Here is a 17,453-nt window from a genome sequence, read left to right as displayed (position 1 = left end):
CATTAGTCCATCAACAAAAACAAGCCTGCCTTCTTAAACTTTAAGCATCCCGACACTTGCTACTAACTCCCACCCTTTCAGTTCATCTAAACCCGTCACTTTCTTCTTAGTAACCCCCAATTCTGTCAATTTCATTGCTTTCCTACTGCCCACCACCTTCATCAAGGCCTCTCTTCTCCCACTTCTCTTCCTCCTCAGATTAGATTCCAAAGATCAACATTAAGATGGTCTTACAGAAGTCTCAATTCTCTTGTCAATTTCTTTTTAAATTTTATTTTATTATTCCTTCAATCTCTCTCTCTCTCTCTCTCTCTCTCTCTCTCTCTGTGTGTGTGTGTGTGTGTGTGTGTGTGTGTGTGTGTGTATGTGTGTGCGCGCTCTTGCACCTGGATGAGCATACATGTGGAGGCCACAGGTTGATGCCCAGAATAATCCGCAATTGCTCTTCCACTTTATTTATTGAGGCATGGTCTCTCATTCAAAGTCAGTACTCACTGATATAGCTAGTTTTGCTAGCCGGCTTGCTCTGGGGATCCTCTGTCTCCACCACCTAGGCCCAGATTTATATGTAGGGCACCATGCCCACCAGACATTTAAATGAGCTTCTGAGGTCCAAATGCCACCCTCATTCTTGCCATCAAGCACTTTCATTGCTAAGCCAGCTCCCCAGCTCCTCTCACATTTCTCTTTTTATTTTGTCTTCATCCTAAATAGTTTCTTCAGATCTCTCCAGTTCACTGATTCTTTAGCCATTTCTAATCTCCTGTTAAACTAACCATAGAATTATTCTTTTGGTTAGTATATTTTTCTGTTCTGAAATTGTTACTACTGTGTCACTTTTTATAATTTTGAGTTCCCAGTTCCAGAAAGAAATGAAGAACATATAGCTCCATTGTCTATTTTACTAATTATAATAACTAATAATTATTCTGAACAGTTACTATGGTGGTTTGAATGAGAATGGCCCCCATAGACTCATATATTTGAATGCTTAGTCCCCAGTTGGTGGAACTATTTGGGAAGGATTAGGAGGCATGGTGTGTCATAGGGACAGGCTTTGATTCTTCAAGACCCAGCACTGTTTCCAGTTAGCTTTTTCTTTGCCCCTCATTTGTGGATAAGGACGTGGCCTGTAGCTACTGCTCCAGTGCCACACCTGCCTGCCTGCCTGCTGCCATGCTCCCCACCATGCTGGTCATGGATTTACCCTCTGAAGCTGTAAGCCCCTAATAAACTCTTTCTTTTATAAGTTGCCTTCATCGTGGTATTTTAACACAGCAATAGAAAAGTAACTGAGACAGTCAGTCACCTGCATTTGTGAGTCTTTGAGTTTGAACTGCACTGTGGCATATACCTACAATTTCACTTACTTGGGAGTCCAGGGCAAAGGGGATCTCCTAAACCCAGATATAATAAAACTCCATAATGCCAGGCAGTGGTGGCACACAACTTTAATTCTAGCACTTGGGAGGCAGAGGCCGGTAGATCTCTGTGAGTTCAAGGCCAGCCTGGTCTACAGAGTAAGTTACAGGATAGCCAGGGATACATAGACACATACCCTGTCTTGAAAAAAATAGATAGATAGATAGATAAAACCAAATTCAAGCTACTTCTAAATATAACATCGAGCTCTTAAAGCCATAGCTCTTGACATGCAGATGCCCAACAATAAACAAGAACTTTATAAACAGTCAACTAAAAAGCAAGTACCTGCATTGCAATGGGTCCTTGGGACATTTGAGAGCTGTAATTCATTCCCATCATGCCTTGCATACTGGGCTGCATGACAGAGACCATAGGAAATCCTTGCTGCTGTACTGGCATCAGGGCTGCTGGAAGACACCAAGGCTTTATTAGAGTCAACATGTTCTCGAGTTGATTTCCTTGAAACCATGACACCCAGAGGACTGGCTAATTGAAAAGCTGCATAGTACAATGGAAAATGCACAAGATCCTGATGAGACAGGCTTGAATGAGAACTCCACCTCACTCAGCTATGTGATCTTGGACAAACTATAGAATTTCATCTCTCGAGTCAGTGGCTCTCAATCTGTGGGTCATGACCCCTTCAGGGAATTGGAACTACCCTTTCACACGAGTTACCTAAGACCACTGGAAAACACAGATATTTACATTACGATTCATAACAGTAGCAAAACTACAGTTATGAAGTAGTAGTGAAAATAATTTTATGGTTGGGTAACCACGACATGAGGAACTGTATGAAAGGGTCTGTATTAAGTGAAAGTAGTAGCACTGGTTCGGCAGAACTTGAATGTGGATATAAAATGAGGGACTTGGCCTGAATACTCAGTCTTCACCATGGGTCCCAGGGATTCCTGGCCCCTGGTATTAATAAGCTTGCATCACTTCTTCCCATGTTGAACTCTACAGCTAACAGGATTCTGGGGTGATGACAACATGTAACTCCCCAGCCTAGGTCTTTGTGAGACAAGATCTGATATGACTGAAGGGCTAGCCTGATCCTCCTGCCTTCATCTCCCAAAGCTTAATCACAGGTGTGTGCCACCACACGTTGGCTTCCTTCTTGCTGTTTTGGAGGACTTGCTTTAGGGACGCGACGCCACTGCTGCATCACAGGAACTCTGGAGCTGTCCTTTGGGGAGTGCATGTGGTGATCTGGGGCCGCCTCCACAGGAGCAGCATGAGTCTGCCACCTCGAATGAGCCATCTTGGAAGCTGATCTTTCCGCTCCATAAAACCTTCAGATGGCTGCAGTTCTGCCTGACAGATTTACTACAGCTCACAAGATGCTCGGAGCCAGGACTACCCAGTGAAGCCGCTCTCAGATTCCTGACTCATAGGCACATTGCAAAATAACAAAATGCTTATTGTTTGTTTGTTTTTTGTTTCTGAGACAGGGTCTCTCTGTGTAGTTTTGGTGTCTGTCCTGGATCTCGCTTTGTAGACCAGGCTGGCATTGAACTCACAGAGATCTACCTGCTTCTGCCTCCCAAGTGCTAGGATTAAAGGCATGTGCCACCACCGCCCTGCTCAAAATGCTTATTTTGTAAGGTTTTGGGGTCATCTGTTATATAACAGTGGATAGCCAGGCAGTGGTGGCCCTCACCTTTAATCCCAGCATTTGGGAGGCAGAGCCAGGTGGATCTCTGTGAGTTCGAGGCCAGCCTGGTCTACAGAACGAGATCCAGGACAGGCACCAAAACTACAGAGAAACCTTGTTTTGATAAACAAACAAACAAACAAAACCCAGAAACTCCAATTAATATTATTTGGGCAGATGAGATGGCTCAGAGGTTAAGAGCACTGGCTGCTCTTCCACAGGTCCTGAGTTCAATTCCCAGCAACCACATGGTGGCTCACAACCATCTATAATGAGATCTGGTGCCCCCTTCTGGTCTTCAGGCATACATGCAGGCAGAACACTGTATACATAATAAACAAATCTTAAAAAAAATAAAACAGTGGATAATAACAGATCATGAGGGGCTGGAGAGATAGCTCAGTGGTTAAGAGCACTGACTGCTCTTCCAAAGAACCTGGGTTCAATTCCCAACATCCACATGGCAGCTCACAACTGTCTGTAACTCCAGTTCCAGGGGACCCTCACACAGATATACAGGCAGGCAAAACACCAATGCACATAAAATAAAAAAATAAATTATTAAAAAAAGATCATGAACTCTGGAAGCCAAATGAATGGGCTACATACTACTCATGGTACCTTGAGTATTTGCTCACTCCACTCTGTCTGTCTGTCTGTTTGTATGTCTGTCTCTGGGACTGTTTCTCTAGAACTCACTGTAGAGCGAGGCTGGCCTCTAACTGTATGTCTGTATGTCTGTGTGTCTGTCTCTAGAACTCACTGTATAGCCAGGCTGGCCTCTAACTGTATGTTTTTTATGTCTGTATGTCTGTGTGTCTGTCTCTAGAACTCACTGTATAGCCAGGCTGGCCTCTAACTGTATGTCTGTATGTCTGTCTCTGGGACTGTTTCTCTAGAACTCACTGTAGAGTCAGGCTGGCCTCTAACTGTATGTCTGTATGTTTGTATGTCTGTCTCTAGAACTCACTGTAGAGCCAGGCTGGCCTCTAACTGTATGTCTGTATGTCTGTCTCTAGAACTCACTGTAGAGCCAGGCTGGCCTCTAACTGTATGTTTGTGTGTCTGTCTCTAGAACTCACTGTAGAGCCAGGCTGGCCTCTAACTGTATGTCTGTATGTCTGTCTCTAGAACTCACTGTAGAGCCAGGCTGGCCTCTAACTTCTTGAGTGCTGGAATTGCAGCACTCCTAGTTTTTCTTAACTTTGTTCCAAAACTTCACTTCTCATCGGCAAAACCATTTAATGCTTAGTATGTCAAAGAAATGCTATTCTTCCCTTTCCTCACAAGAACACTGACACGAACAGTCATTGCTGTGTGACACATACATGACTCAAGCACAGGAAAGCCATGGGAAAAGTTTCATGCACACTAGTGTCTCCCAAACTTCCCCAGTGAAACATTCCCAAGAGCAGAGCAGAACAAATGCAGAGTCCTCTGGGGTTGAGTAAACAGTAAATGTCTACCATACATAAGGAATGTAAGTGAATAAAAACATGGCTTGGGCACACATTACACTCTAACTGCATTTTACCATACCTTGCAATCTCATTGATTCTAGCAGCGTGTCCAACCTGAGGGTTGCATGCCCCTGATCTGAGGATAGTCATAAATGCAGCCCAATACAAAATCACTAGCTTACTTAACACCACAGGAGCAATGTAAAAACCTGATTGTGTGGTTCTCTAGTGTGGACAATAAGGCAATGTTGCAGATGCCTACAAGCTTTGCTTCCGGGTTTGTTTTTGAGACAGAGTCTCACTGTATAGATTAGACTGGTCTCAAATTCACAAAGATCTGCCTGTCTCTATCTGAGTGCTGGGATGAAGAGTATGTGCCATCATGCCCATCCCATTTTTCTTCTTTATTTCAAAACAAACAACAACACAACAAAAACCAACCAAATATTCAACTTAAAGGACAGAAGCGGTCATAGTGGAAAACACCTGTAATCCAGCACTGGGTAGGGTAGGGCAGGAGGATTACAAGTTAAGAGACCAGAATTTATAGTCAGAAGCTATTTCAAAAAATAAATGTATACTAAACAGCAAAGGAAAAGACCGGTATACCATATCTATCTTGTTTTATCACTTGCTTTCCACCTTTCTTGCCGCCTACTTTCAGGAGCACATTTACATCTGCAGGCTAACAGCTAGCAGAGGCACGCTCCTCATTTAGTCATTTGTTCAGAGACTCAAGGGTCTACTCCATGGTAGGCATCATCCTAAGAACATAGCAATGAATAAAACCAGAGCTCCCCCCTATGGAGATCATGCTGTAATTGGAGACAACAATGATAAAAACAAAACACTACAAGTCAGATCATGGTAAGAGCTGGGGCAAGTGGTGCACGCCTTTAATCCCAGCTCTCGAGAGGCAGAGCCAGGTGGATCTCTGTGAGTTCAAGGCCAGCCTGGGCTACAGAGTGAGTTCCAGGAAAGGCACAAAGCTACACAGAGAAACCCTGTCTCGGAAAAAAAAAAGAAAGAAAGAAAGAAAGAAAGAGCTAGGGCAAGAAATAAAGCCTAGTAATGGGAAGACAAGAGTCAGAAAATGCAGTGGTTGCTCCTCTGTGGCATGAGCACAAGGACCTGAAGGAAGGAAGGTAGCCAAGCATCACAGACAGCTGAAAAAGGGACTCTCAAGGGATACCAAAGGCAATGAGCAGAATCCTTGATGACCAGAACAGGCCCGACACAGCCACAGTTTTCCCTCTTGCCTTTAGGTCCTAACGTTCACTTCAGTTTTGAATGAGTGACTTAGGGATTGGTATAACATGTAAGGATAAAAGTATACACCGTGAAAATTACATTTTCTCTCCTTGTCTCTTGATCAAGTACACATGTTATTGTGGGCAATGTTGTTGTTGGTTTCTTGTGTATGTTTTTAGAAATGATCTGTGCTTCAAGTCTTCAAAGGATCAAAAGTCCTCTCTAAAGTACTTTAAAAAAAAAAACCAAAACCCTCATGCCAGACAAGGCAGTACATGCCTGTGATTCCAGCACATGGGAAGTGGAAGCAGAAGGATCAGGAGTTCAAGGTCATCCTCAACTACATAGTGAGTTCCAGACCAGCCTAGGCCACATGAAATGCTGTCTCAGAAACAAAACAAGAGCTGGTGAGGTGGCTCAGTGGGTAAAGGTGCTTGCTGCCAAACCCGACAACCTAAGTTCGATAACCGGAACTTCATGGTGGAGGAAGATAACCGACTCCCACCGGCTAGCCTGTTACCCTCACACCTCAACTCCCTGTGGCTCTCAAACAGACACATGCTACATGAGATTTTTTTAAATGATCAAAACAACAACAAAACACCCCTCCAAAACAACTCCAAATTTCAGGGAATGGAGGGGATGGCTCAGTGGTTAAGAGCACTTGCTGCTCTTGACAGAGGACTTGGGTTCAATTCCGAGCACCCACATGGTGGCACACAACCACCTGTAACTCCAGTTCCAGGGAATATGACTATTCTTCTGAGCTTCATGAGGTCCAACACACATGTGGTATACAAATACACACACAATAAATGTTAAAAAAAAATCTCAATTCTAGAATTAAAATCTATCAGGCAATCCTTGGGTTCTTTTCCTTGTTTGGTTTCTTTGGTCCATATGTGGATTTTTACCTCAAGAGTAAAAAAAATGGAAAGAACGAACCACACATGACAGTAAACCCAACTCTGTAGGCACAGAATACCGTAACCCAGTTGATGTACATCTGGGACACCTGAGCAGAGCTCGCTTAGGAAACACATACACATGTGCACAATGAAAAGAATACAACTGACCCTTGGGAAGCTGGCCTGCAACTCGACCTCTCCCCCTGATGGAGACAAAGTCAGAGGGAGCTAATTCCCACTACTCTGATCGCCCTTTATCTTCCATCTCTCCCCGTGACCTAGGAGTTTGTTTCCCCAGTGGGTCTACCACAGCAACCAGCACTGGCTTTGTGAGAAGGGCCACTTTTCAAAAGCAGCTGGGGGCTGAGAGGAGTGGAGGGGAAGACGGTGGAGCTGAAGAAGGGAAGAGAAAGAAGCAAGACAAGTGTAAATAAATTCTTCCCTCAATTTTCGTCTATAGCAGAATGGGTCAAATTTTATCCCCAACTCTAGTTGCCTTTAACGCATGGCTAGAATTGATAACCAATGGGCTCCAGTTCTATAACCAAGAGATGGGGTGTACTAAATAGAGACATTTCCAGGGATAAAACTGAGACTCAAATCTTTTCATTTTTTATTGAGATAGGGTCTTGCTATAAAGTCCAGTCTAACTCAAACTCAGAACCTTGCCTCAGCCTCCCAAATGCTAGAATTATAGACTTGTCTTTCTTGAGACAGGGTTTCACTATGTAGCCCTGGCTGGCCTGGAACTCAATTTGCAGACTAGCCTCAAATTTAAGAGATTGGCTTACCTCTACTTCCCAAATCGTGGGATTAAAGGTGTATATTACCACTAGCTTGAGACTTAAAGACTTTTAAATCAGAATATCAGAACTCTTTCACATGCATCGTTATAATAAGACCGTGACATACAGGAAAAGCATGCACCAGATACTAAAGAGGTTTGTTTATTCATTCAACAAACAGCACGTGGAATCTACCATACATGTAGGCAGGGTGCTGGAGACACGGGGGAGCACAAGATAACAGCTCCTGCCTCTGGCACAAACAAGGTGGAAGACGACCAAACAGGAAGACAAAAGAATTACAGTGTCATCATTTGCTCTTAATATTCTTGCCCTGAAAAGTTTCCTTCATCTCTGAGGTTAAATAATAATCTACTGATATAACGGGCGAGTAAGTTTGGGAAACATGAAGAGTGATCCTTTCACTCCCCAAATTAAACATTTGTTTTTTGTTTCTTGTTGTTTTGTTTTTCGAGACAGGGTTTCTGTGTAGCTTTGCGCCTTTTCCTGGCACTCACTTGGTAGCCCAGGCTGGCCTCGAACTCACAGAGACCCGCCTGCCTCTGCCTCCCGAGTGCTGGGATTAAAGGCGTGCGCCACCACCGCCCGGCTAAAAGAAATTTTAAGAGAAGGTGTCATATAGAGTTAAGACTATAGGATAATTTGACTTCATTGTTCAGAAACAGAAAAACTGCCTAGGTTTTGGGGCTGAGGATGTGGCTTAGGGACAGAGTGCTTGCCTAGAGTGTGTGAGACGCCAGGTTCCATCCCAGTACTGACAGAAATAAAAGCTCTCACATACCTTGAGGAGGTCTCATTCCACCTGCTACAGGAAACATGAAGCTGAAACAAGAACACAAATATATCAGTTATCTTCATCTGTATAAAATTTCAAACAAAGCCTGATTCTCACTGAATGGAGAATCAGACAGAGCCTGATGTCAGGTCAATGCTGACTTATATTTATACATTTTTACATGTGTGTTTTGCCTGTGTGCTTGCCTTTGCATTGCACGCGTGCCTGGTGCCCACAGAGGCCAGAAGAGGGTGGTGAATCACCTAGAACTGGAGTTTCAAAAAGTTGTGAGCTGCCATGTGGGAGCTGGGAACTAAATCCAGGTCCTTTGCAAGAGCAGCCAATGTTCTTAATTGCTGAGCCATCTTTCTAGGCCCAGAATTATTAATATAAATAAAGACTAAATTTCTTTATGATACAAGGTATCAGCTTGCTAATGTGGAGGGAATTTTGTGTGTGTGGGTGAGACAGAAAACAGAAGGCTCTGACACTATTCTTGGCTCTGTCACCTTGGACCTCCCTGGAGTCAAAGTTCTCCATGGGAAGGGTGGGTTTATGTCCATTCAGTGAACATTTAATGAGCATCTACTATATGAAAGGACTGAAACAGCTTGCAATCTTGAATACACAGGTGCAGACAAACAAATACTTACACAGCAAGGTAAGTGTGCTATTTTAAGCAAGGTCCAAGCACTAAGAGGTCAGAAGAACAAGGTTAATTTTTAGGTTATACCTTGGGAGGCTTTTAAGCTTGTTAAGGGGAAAGAAGAGTTGTACGATATACAGTTTTGGCAAAAGTTCTGAGGTTGGAGATATAGGACATCAATCAAGATGATCTGTAGGGGCTGGAGAGATGACTCAGATGTTAAGAGCACTGATTGCTCTTTCAGAGGACCCAGGTTCAATTCCCAGCACACACAAGGCAGCTAACAACTGTCTGTAACTCCAAGATCTGACATCCTCACACAGACATACATGCAGACAAAACACCAATGCACATAAAATAAAAATAAATAAATTATTTAGAAAAAAAGATGACCTGTGGCTAAATATATGATTTAAAAACAGTCAGACTGCCAGGGTGCAGCTCAGTTGTGGAACACTAGCACAGCCTGTGCAAAGCCTGGGGCTCAGTCCCCAGTAGAGGAAGGAAGGACAGACAGACAGATCTTAAGCCTGGTGGTGCACACCTTTACTCCCAGCAGTTGAGAGGCAGGGAAGGTGGGTCTCTGTGAGTTCAAGGCCAGCCAAGGCTACACAGTGAGATCTCATCTCAGAAAAAAAAAAATTTAAAAAGGAAAGAGAGAAAGGAAGGAAGGAAGGAAGGAAGGAAGGAAGGAAGGAAGGAAGGAAGGAAGGAAGGAAGGGAGAAGATTATACAGTCTATTCATTCTTTAAATAGGATAGGGTCTCATGTGTCTCATGTTATAGTGCAGGCTAGCCTAGAACTCTGTAGTCCAGGTTGGCCTTGAACTCACAACAATCTTCCTGCCTCCATTTCCTCAGAGCTAGAACTACAAGCATGAGTCACTATACCCAGCCATAGGTCTTTAAAATGTTTATTTTTTTATTTTGAATATTCTATGTCAGAAGCTGGTATGTATATATAATACACATTATGTGTATATATTATTTATGTATGTGTATATTTATATCACAAAGTGTTACCATTTGAATACTTTCAAGTACAAAGCTCAGTGATAATGAGGACATTCACAATGCTGAAACCATTACCACCACTCACTATGCATGCCCAGAACTTTTCCTTCAGCACAAACAGAAACTCTGGTGCCATTGACGATGAACCACCACACCCCAGCCCCACTATTCTACTTTTTGTCGTTTATGAATTTGTCTATTCCAAGACTAAATATTAAGTAGAACCAGGAAGTATCTGAATTATTTCCCTTAGGCAAACTTGTTTCAGGTTCATCCACACTATAGCATGCATTAACATCTCAGTCCCTTCAACAACTCTGATCCAAATCCATGTGCACAGCATGCTGCTTATCGTCCCATCTCTACACGGGCACTTGGGTTCCTTCTGCCTTTTGACTGATGTGAACAAGAGTGCCATGGACACTGCTGTGTGAGTGCCTGAGTCCTCCTTCCATTCTTTGTGGTATGTACCTATGAGTGAAACTGCTAGGTCATACGATAATTCTATGTGTACTTGAGAAACTGCCAAACTGTTTTCCATAATGGCAGCACCGGTCCACATTCCTACCAGCAATGCACAGGACTGTTTTCACATCCCACACAACACCCCCCCTCCCCTGTAGTATATAGGTCTCTTGCCTTCAAGTATGTCTGTGTACTATATCCACACCTAGTACCTGCAAAGGCAAGAGGAGGGAGTTTGATCCTCTGACAAACTAGAGTTACAGATGGTTGTGAGCTACCACGTGTGCCTGGGAATCAGACCTGGGACCTTTGGAAGTGCTGCTGGTGCTCTTAACCACAGAGCCACCTGTCAGTCCCATATATACATACACACATACAGATATATAGACACACACACACACACACACACACACACACACACACACACACATTATGTAAAGACAGCTACTCGAAAGGGCATGAAGTGGTATGTATGCCACTGTGGTTTGGATGTGACATCTCTGCCATCAGACATTTTGAGAGGAAGAACAACATGTCACAAAGTGTACTTTGGGAGGTAACTTTAATGACAGCATAGGGAAAGACTTGAAGTAAAAAGAACTGGCCAAGAAACTACCTCAAGGTTCCTAATGGGTGATTTAAAAAGAGTGATAAAAAAGGCAGGAGGGATGGAAAAGTGGGCAAAAGCTAGGAAGAAGGAAGACTCAAGAGAAGCAGGTAGCTGCCAGGGTGAGGAGCAGCAGTAGGAAAGCAGAGAATGCCGAGGGGGTGCTGAGCTGGGACAGCTGCAGGGATATGAGCGCCTAGAGTACAGGCCTGGGGAGTAAGACGCTGGGGAAGAGACCACGAGGAGCAACCCATTAAGCAATTAGAAACCTTCTCAAACTGGACGTAGTGGCACACACCTTTAATCCCAGCACTCAGGAGGCAGAGGCAGACTCAGAAAGATCCAAGAACTCTGTGAGATCTTGAGGCCAGCCTGGTCAACAGAGTGAGTTCCAGGACAGCCAGGGCTACACAGAAAACCCTGTCTCAGAGAAAGACCTGGAAAAATCCAGTGATCCAGATAAATCTTTTAAATAAAGATTTAAAAAAAAAAAAAAAGCTCAGAATGCAGAAGACAAGCAAGGAAGTGGGCACATGCAGCGAGACCACACCACGGGCAACCCTGGAGTCTTACACTGGAAACCGAGCAGAGAGTGGCCACTGAGAGGTAAGGGAGCGGCTCAGAACTAAGGACCAAGTTCACGACAGCAGCTCCAGTGTCCACTGCTGCAGAGAAGCTTGTCCTGATGGAGATTGAGAAGAAAGCCACTGCCTTGAGAAGGATGGTCTTCCGGTGAGAGGAGCACCGGCAGGAGAACGGTCCAGGGGATACACACGGTATCCTTACTGCCTGGAAAACAAGGTTTCCGAAGGACAGGGGCTAACAAGCAAGCGGGATCTGCTTTGAGGAACTAGTCCATTCTCTGAGGCTGGGAAGAGGACGAGTCAAGAAAGGCTTTTTTTTTTTTTTTTAATTAAAAGACATTACTTTATGTGTAGGGGTGCACATATGACTTTTTTTTGGCTGCATGCGTATCTACACACAAGCAAGCAATGCCCACAAAGGCCAGAAGAGGGCGTCAGATCTTGTACACTCCCTTACAAATGCTTACAAGCCAACACGTGGGGTGCCGGGAATCAAACTGGAGTCTTCTGCAAGTGCAGCCAGTGCTCTTAGCCACTGAGCCAACTCTCCAGATCAAGAAAGGACAGTCTCTCAATTTCTGAGTCAAAGACTTGAGAGTTCCTGTGTAGCTTAGTGAGCACCAGGAACTGTATGTCAAATTCAGGAGCTCTTGCATTTTTTAAATTTACTACACTGGTCCTCCTACTTCCAGGAAAAAGTCTGAAACTCAACTTTAGAGTCCATGATTTTAAAGCAGTTTAGTGTTTTGTTTTATTTCCTTTTAACTGCAAGGTGGATTAGCATTCTAGTTGGACATCCATTTGGCTGTATGTTACTTATTTATGGCTTTTGTAGAGGGGCTGGGGTCACTGAGAATCTTGCTGCTGACAAGCAGACCCCAAGAGTAAGCAAGCCCTCTTTGTTAATGGCATACAAGAGGCAATAACAGCTGAGCTGTGTGTGAACCGGTTTATGTCTGTCCACTTGTTAAGATGGAACTCTAGGCTCAAACAATCCCCCTGCCTCATCTCCTGCGTAGATAGGACTATCGATGTGTGCCGCCACGCCAGGCTCTGTGCACTGGAGAACACGGCTGAGCTGAAGGAGTGCTCTGGTTGTCCTCTGTCTTAGAAAGCATCACTCACTCACCAAGGTGGATAAACTCAGTGGAAGGAATGCAGGTAAGTAGTCACCCGTCAACTTTGCCAAACCAGCTATAAAAATTCAAATAACCAGTATGGTGGAGCAGCTCAGTAAAAACTTGGAGTGGGGCTGGAGAGATGGCTCAATGGTTGCTCTTCCAGATTTCCTGAGTTCAATTTCCAGCAACCACATGGTGGCAGTTCAGAACCATCTAAAATGAGATCTGATGACCTCTTCTGTCATGAAGATGTACAGGCAGACAGAACACTCACACACATAAATAAATCAATCTTTAAAAAAAAAAAAAAAACTTGGAGTAAGCTGTATTCTTTTTATCCAGTTTCAGTCCCCTTATCACCCTACCTGTCACAGAACCCAGCATTTGTGAAGGTCCCAACTAAGGCAACCACAGAGACAAGATAGAAGATGTATCACAGGGTGGGAGAGATTGTTAGTGAGCTGCTCTTGTGCAGGACGTGGGTTCAGTTCCCAGCATCCACATGGTGGCTTGAAGTCATCTGTAGCTACATTTCCAGGGGATCTGTCACCCTCTTCTGACCTTTGAAGGTACCAGGTATATGTGCGGTGCACACATGTAGGCAAGAACCCATACACATTAATAAATTTTTTAAAAATGATTTTAAAAGAATACATATTATAAATAAATAAAAGCTACTTGAAAAATTAGACACACATAACAATGTAACTGTATTGATGACTTCTTCTAGTAAAAATCTAACAATCTAAAGTTGCTTAGTGACCCCAGTATTTTTATGAATGAAATATTTAGATAACTAGAATAACATTTTTTTCTTTTCGTGTGTTTCTGCGTGTGGATACCTGAGGAGGCCAGAAGAAGGCATCAGATCCCTGGAGCTGGAGTTACAGGCAGTTACGAGCCTCCTCCCCCATGTGAGAGCTGGGAATAGGACTCGGGACTTCTGGAGGAGCAGCAAGTGCTCATAACATAGCCATCTCTCCAGCCCCTAACATTCTTTTTTTGTTACATTTATTTATTGTGTGGGGGGGGACGGGTGGGCAGGTGTTCATGTGGAGATCAGAGGACAACTTGGGGGCGTCAGTTCTCGGATCCTTGTATCATGTGACTCCCTAGGATTGAACTGAGGTCATGAGGCTTGGGACTTGCTGCCACCCAGCCAGGCCCTGACAACTAATTCTAGGACTGGCTGGACAAGCAGTCTTTGACCTGGAGCTCTTGCTTGTCACAAGCCTTTGCTACTAACCTTCATCTGCTACCAGCTTTTGTGTCTCAGACCTGGCCTCCTAAATACAGTCTTCTCAGCCTCAGGCTCTGGTTTCTAATACATCGAATACAGCACTGGTGAGAGGCATCTCCCTAATGGGCTATTCAGTAAAGATCCCGTCAGAAGATGTACACCTGGGCTTAAAAGGGTGTGATTCCTCTGGCATCCAGCGTTTACCTTAGTTCATCCTCATGGTCTTCTCTGACTGGGCATACCTTTCCTTTCCTTTTTATCTCATCAAACTCTTCTTTGCATCCAATAGCAGCCTATCCGGCACAGCAGATGTGTTTGTTGCTTCCATAATGCTTGCTTACCCCCACGACAATCTCAACTCCTTCCCCCCCACCCCCCATCCCACTTGGTGCAGCTGAAAATCAACTTTACTATTGTCCATTTTGGTGGGATCCACAAATATTTACATTAAAGAATATTCTAGCCAGGCGGTGGTGGCACACGCCTTTAATCCCAGCACTTGGGAGGCAGAGGTAGGCGGATCTCTGTGAGTTCGAGGCCTAGCCTGGGCTACAGAGTGAGCTCCAGGAAAGGTGCAAAGCTACACAGAGAAACCCCATCTTGAAAAACAAAACAAACAAACAAACAATTCTAGAAACTGCAGAAGATGGAGAGACAAAGGCCTGGCAGAGCTCATAAGAGCGCAGGGAGACAGGGAGTGCTAAGGTTTTTTGTGCACACTCCAAGCACTGGGACATGGCTCTAGTCTTTTGAACCCATTAGAGCATCAAGAATAACGCTCAGCTGAATGTGGTATCGCCCACAATCCCAGCACTAGTGAGATGGAGGCAGACAGATCACAAGTTTGAGGCTACCCTGGGCTATATGTTGAGTTCAAGACCAGCCTGAGCTAAATTAATAAGACAGTGTCTCAAAGAACATTTTCAAAACAGTACTTTACACATACAGGCATTTAATGACCACACGCAGGGTCACTAAAGATTTTTTTTTCAACTCTGTGGCTTTACTTGGTTACAGGCAAATTCTGTCATTTGTAGTCTCAACTATTTACTCTAGGATAGTCCATTCAGTGTATTGGTCAAAAGCCTCTGTTTGTATATGGCTGCCTTTGACTGGCCTTTAGAAAACTAAGTAGCTCAAAGAAAGTACTCAAGAAGTAGTATCTAAGGCAGAAGAAAGGCTACAAAGTCAGCTGTAGTTTGTAATTTTTTTCCACTGAAGGCTTAGAGAGAGTGTGCTGGTTTTTGTTTTTCTTCAAGTATACTATACTACTATGTTAGTTTTCTTATCAGATAACTTTAGCCCTCAGTATTGCTTTCCCAAAACCAAAATATTCCTGGCTGAATATACAGTTTTTCAGCCTAAGAAAGTATCTAATAAACATAACAACACAAGCCTTTCAAAGGACCATTGTAACCACTTTTCTGTCCTCTGTATATTTGGTTGGAGTGCACACACTGTCCTTGTTCTTTTCCTAAGACAGGATCTCAGGGTGCCCAGGCTGACCTCAAATTCTCCAGATAGCTGAGGATGTCTCTGGACTCCTGATCCTCTTGCCTGCATCTCCTTACAGCTGGTATTATAGGCGTGCATCAGCACACCTGGTTGGACCAGTGACGTTAAAATACTATAAACCAAACCAAGGGATGCACTTAACTAACTGAAGGATGCACTTAACTTCCTGTACCTGTGGTTCTTCCTTTTAAAAATAAAGAAAACATTTGTGCCTAAAATATAAATTTCTTTCAAAATTCTTATAACTGGTCCCATTATTAATCATACATTTGATTAGACTAATGCCATTTAGGAACATTTTAGGAACTGTCATATGTATATATTTATATTCTGCAGGCAAACATGATTTATAATGACCACTAATGAAAAACCCTAATGAAACAGTAACAAAAAACAAAGGAGGAACCAAAACATTTTAAATTAAAGTCAAAGATGTACAGAGGAAGTGAAAAACCCAGTCACACACAGTTGGTTTATTCAAGTGACTGCTTTTTTCCTAGTGCGCATGTGTGTGTATATATATATCACATATATGCACCTGTAAGAGGTGGTAACTTTAAAATCCTTTACACATTTAGAGTGTAAGTGATTCTAAAATTAAACTAAACGTGACAAAAAAAAAAACCCCAAACATTTCACTTTCCAAAGATATCTTAGGATATTTAAAAATGAAAAGCTGATTTTACCTCAGAATGTGTGTGCTGTATATGTTAGCTAATTAAACAAACTCAGACCGAGTCATGATAGAAATGGGGTGCAGACTTTCTGGAAGCAAACATTTCGTTAAATGATAATGAACTTAAGTTACAAATGCCCCTTTACCATTCTGGATACAGGAAGCACAGGCTAATAATTATCTCAAATATAACAAAGGGCACATTTTTTTTAAGAGCTCAATAAAGTCTGGAAGCTTTTGTTGTAACAAGAACATAACCGCTTTTGCTCAGTGAATTCTTTGTTTCAAAATGTCTTTTTAAAAAGGAGACAGACAAGTGTTGAGTTAATCTACAAGACAAGCTCTATCAAGACAGTTACTAAATTCGAAGATCTTCAGATTTTCCTATTTGTACGTGAAGAAAAGAGAAAGGACAGGACAGGACGCTCTATAAGAGGAAAGACAATACTCTACAGACTCTCTCTAAGCGGTTCCTCCAGCCTTGTGACCAGACTGTCACAGCCTTCGCTCCAAGAGTAGCTCAAGCTCAGAAAGCCTGGAGGGGAAACGCGAGCGCCCGAGGCCCCGCGACAGGTGCGGCGGTGCCAGCACAGGAGCGCGCTCCCCGCGGGTCCCCAGGACGCCCGCGCCCCGCAACCGCCGCCCCAGAGCCCGGCCCCACCCGCCCAGCCCGCCGACCCACCTGCGGGGCCCGCCGGGCCCGCGCCCGCCCCGCCCCGCCGACCCACCTGCCTGCCCCGCCGGGCCCCGCGCCCGCCCCCGCCGCGCCGCTGGCTCCGGCTCCCGGCCGCAGCGCCATCTTGCTCGGGCCGCCGCCGTGCCAGCAGCTGTCAGCCGAAGACAGGCACTTCCGGGGCAGACACCGCCCCACCAAGCCGGGGCCGACGACGGGGCGGGGCCGCGCGCCCACGTGACTCCAGAGCCCTCGGGCACGAGCGGCGCGCCCCCGCGGCAAGCTGCGGGATTCAAGCACTGTGGGCTTCAACAGCACTGCGGTCGGACACAGTCCCTTTGCGAACGCGGGTCTGCATCAGCAGAGTTAAGTACTGATTTCTGGACTGGATGACGGAACACAGGTGCCCTTCTGCTGATCCTTTACACAACAGACGCCTTCTGGTGGCTTTACAGCCGTTTTCCCTGGCATTCTTTTCAGTATCCATCACACAGTATTTAAATTTTACCTTAGTAAACCAACCGAGAGCACACGAACCCAATACACTCCGACATGCGCTACTCCTGTTTGATGCTGCCATCGTGTCAGGTAGTTTTTCCTTCTCTGGCAAGGCGCAACAAGCACAATT

General features: G+C 44.4%; 1 protein-coding gene across 7 annotated transcripts in view; it reads right to left on the bottom strand.

Moving 5' to 3' along the window:
• The window catches only part of Synrg (synergin gamma), an 83,905-nt gene extending 66,731 nt beyond the window's left edge, over positions 1-17,174 (bottom strand). For 4 of the 7 annotated variants that reach the window (XM_028890565.2, XM_028890568.2, XM_028890570.2 and 1 more), the window contains exons 1-3: positions 16,881-17,174; positions 8,292-8,332; positions 1,711-1,829 (exon numbers count right to left, since the gene is read on the bottom strand). In XM_028890565.2, coding sequence (XP_028746398.1) covers positions 1,711-1,829; positions 8,292-8,332; positions 16,881-16,951 — 231 coding nt within the window. In that variant the 5' untranslated portion in view covers positions 16,952-17,174. Of the gene's footprint in view, positions 1-1,710; positions 1,833-8,291; positions 8,333-16,880 lie in introns of all 7 variants that reach the window. The other 3 variants (XM_028890567.2, XM_028890569.2, XM_028890572.2) reach the window with 1 other exon arrangement.
• Positions 17,175-17,453: the final 279 nt, after the last annotated feature.

Source organism: Peromyscus leucopus, chromosome 8b (assembly GCF_004664715.2).
Source record: "Peromyscus leucopus breed LL Stock chromosome 8b, UCI_PerLeu_2.1, whole genome shotgun sequence".
NCBI lineage: Eukaryota > Metazoa > Chordata > Mammalia > Rodentia > Cricetidae > Peromyscus > Peromyscus leucopus.
This window is presented reverse-complemented; position numbering and strand designations above follow the sequence as displayed.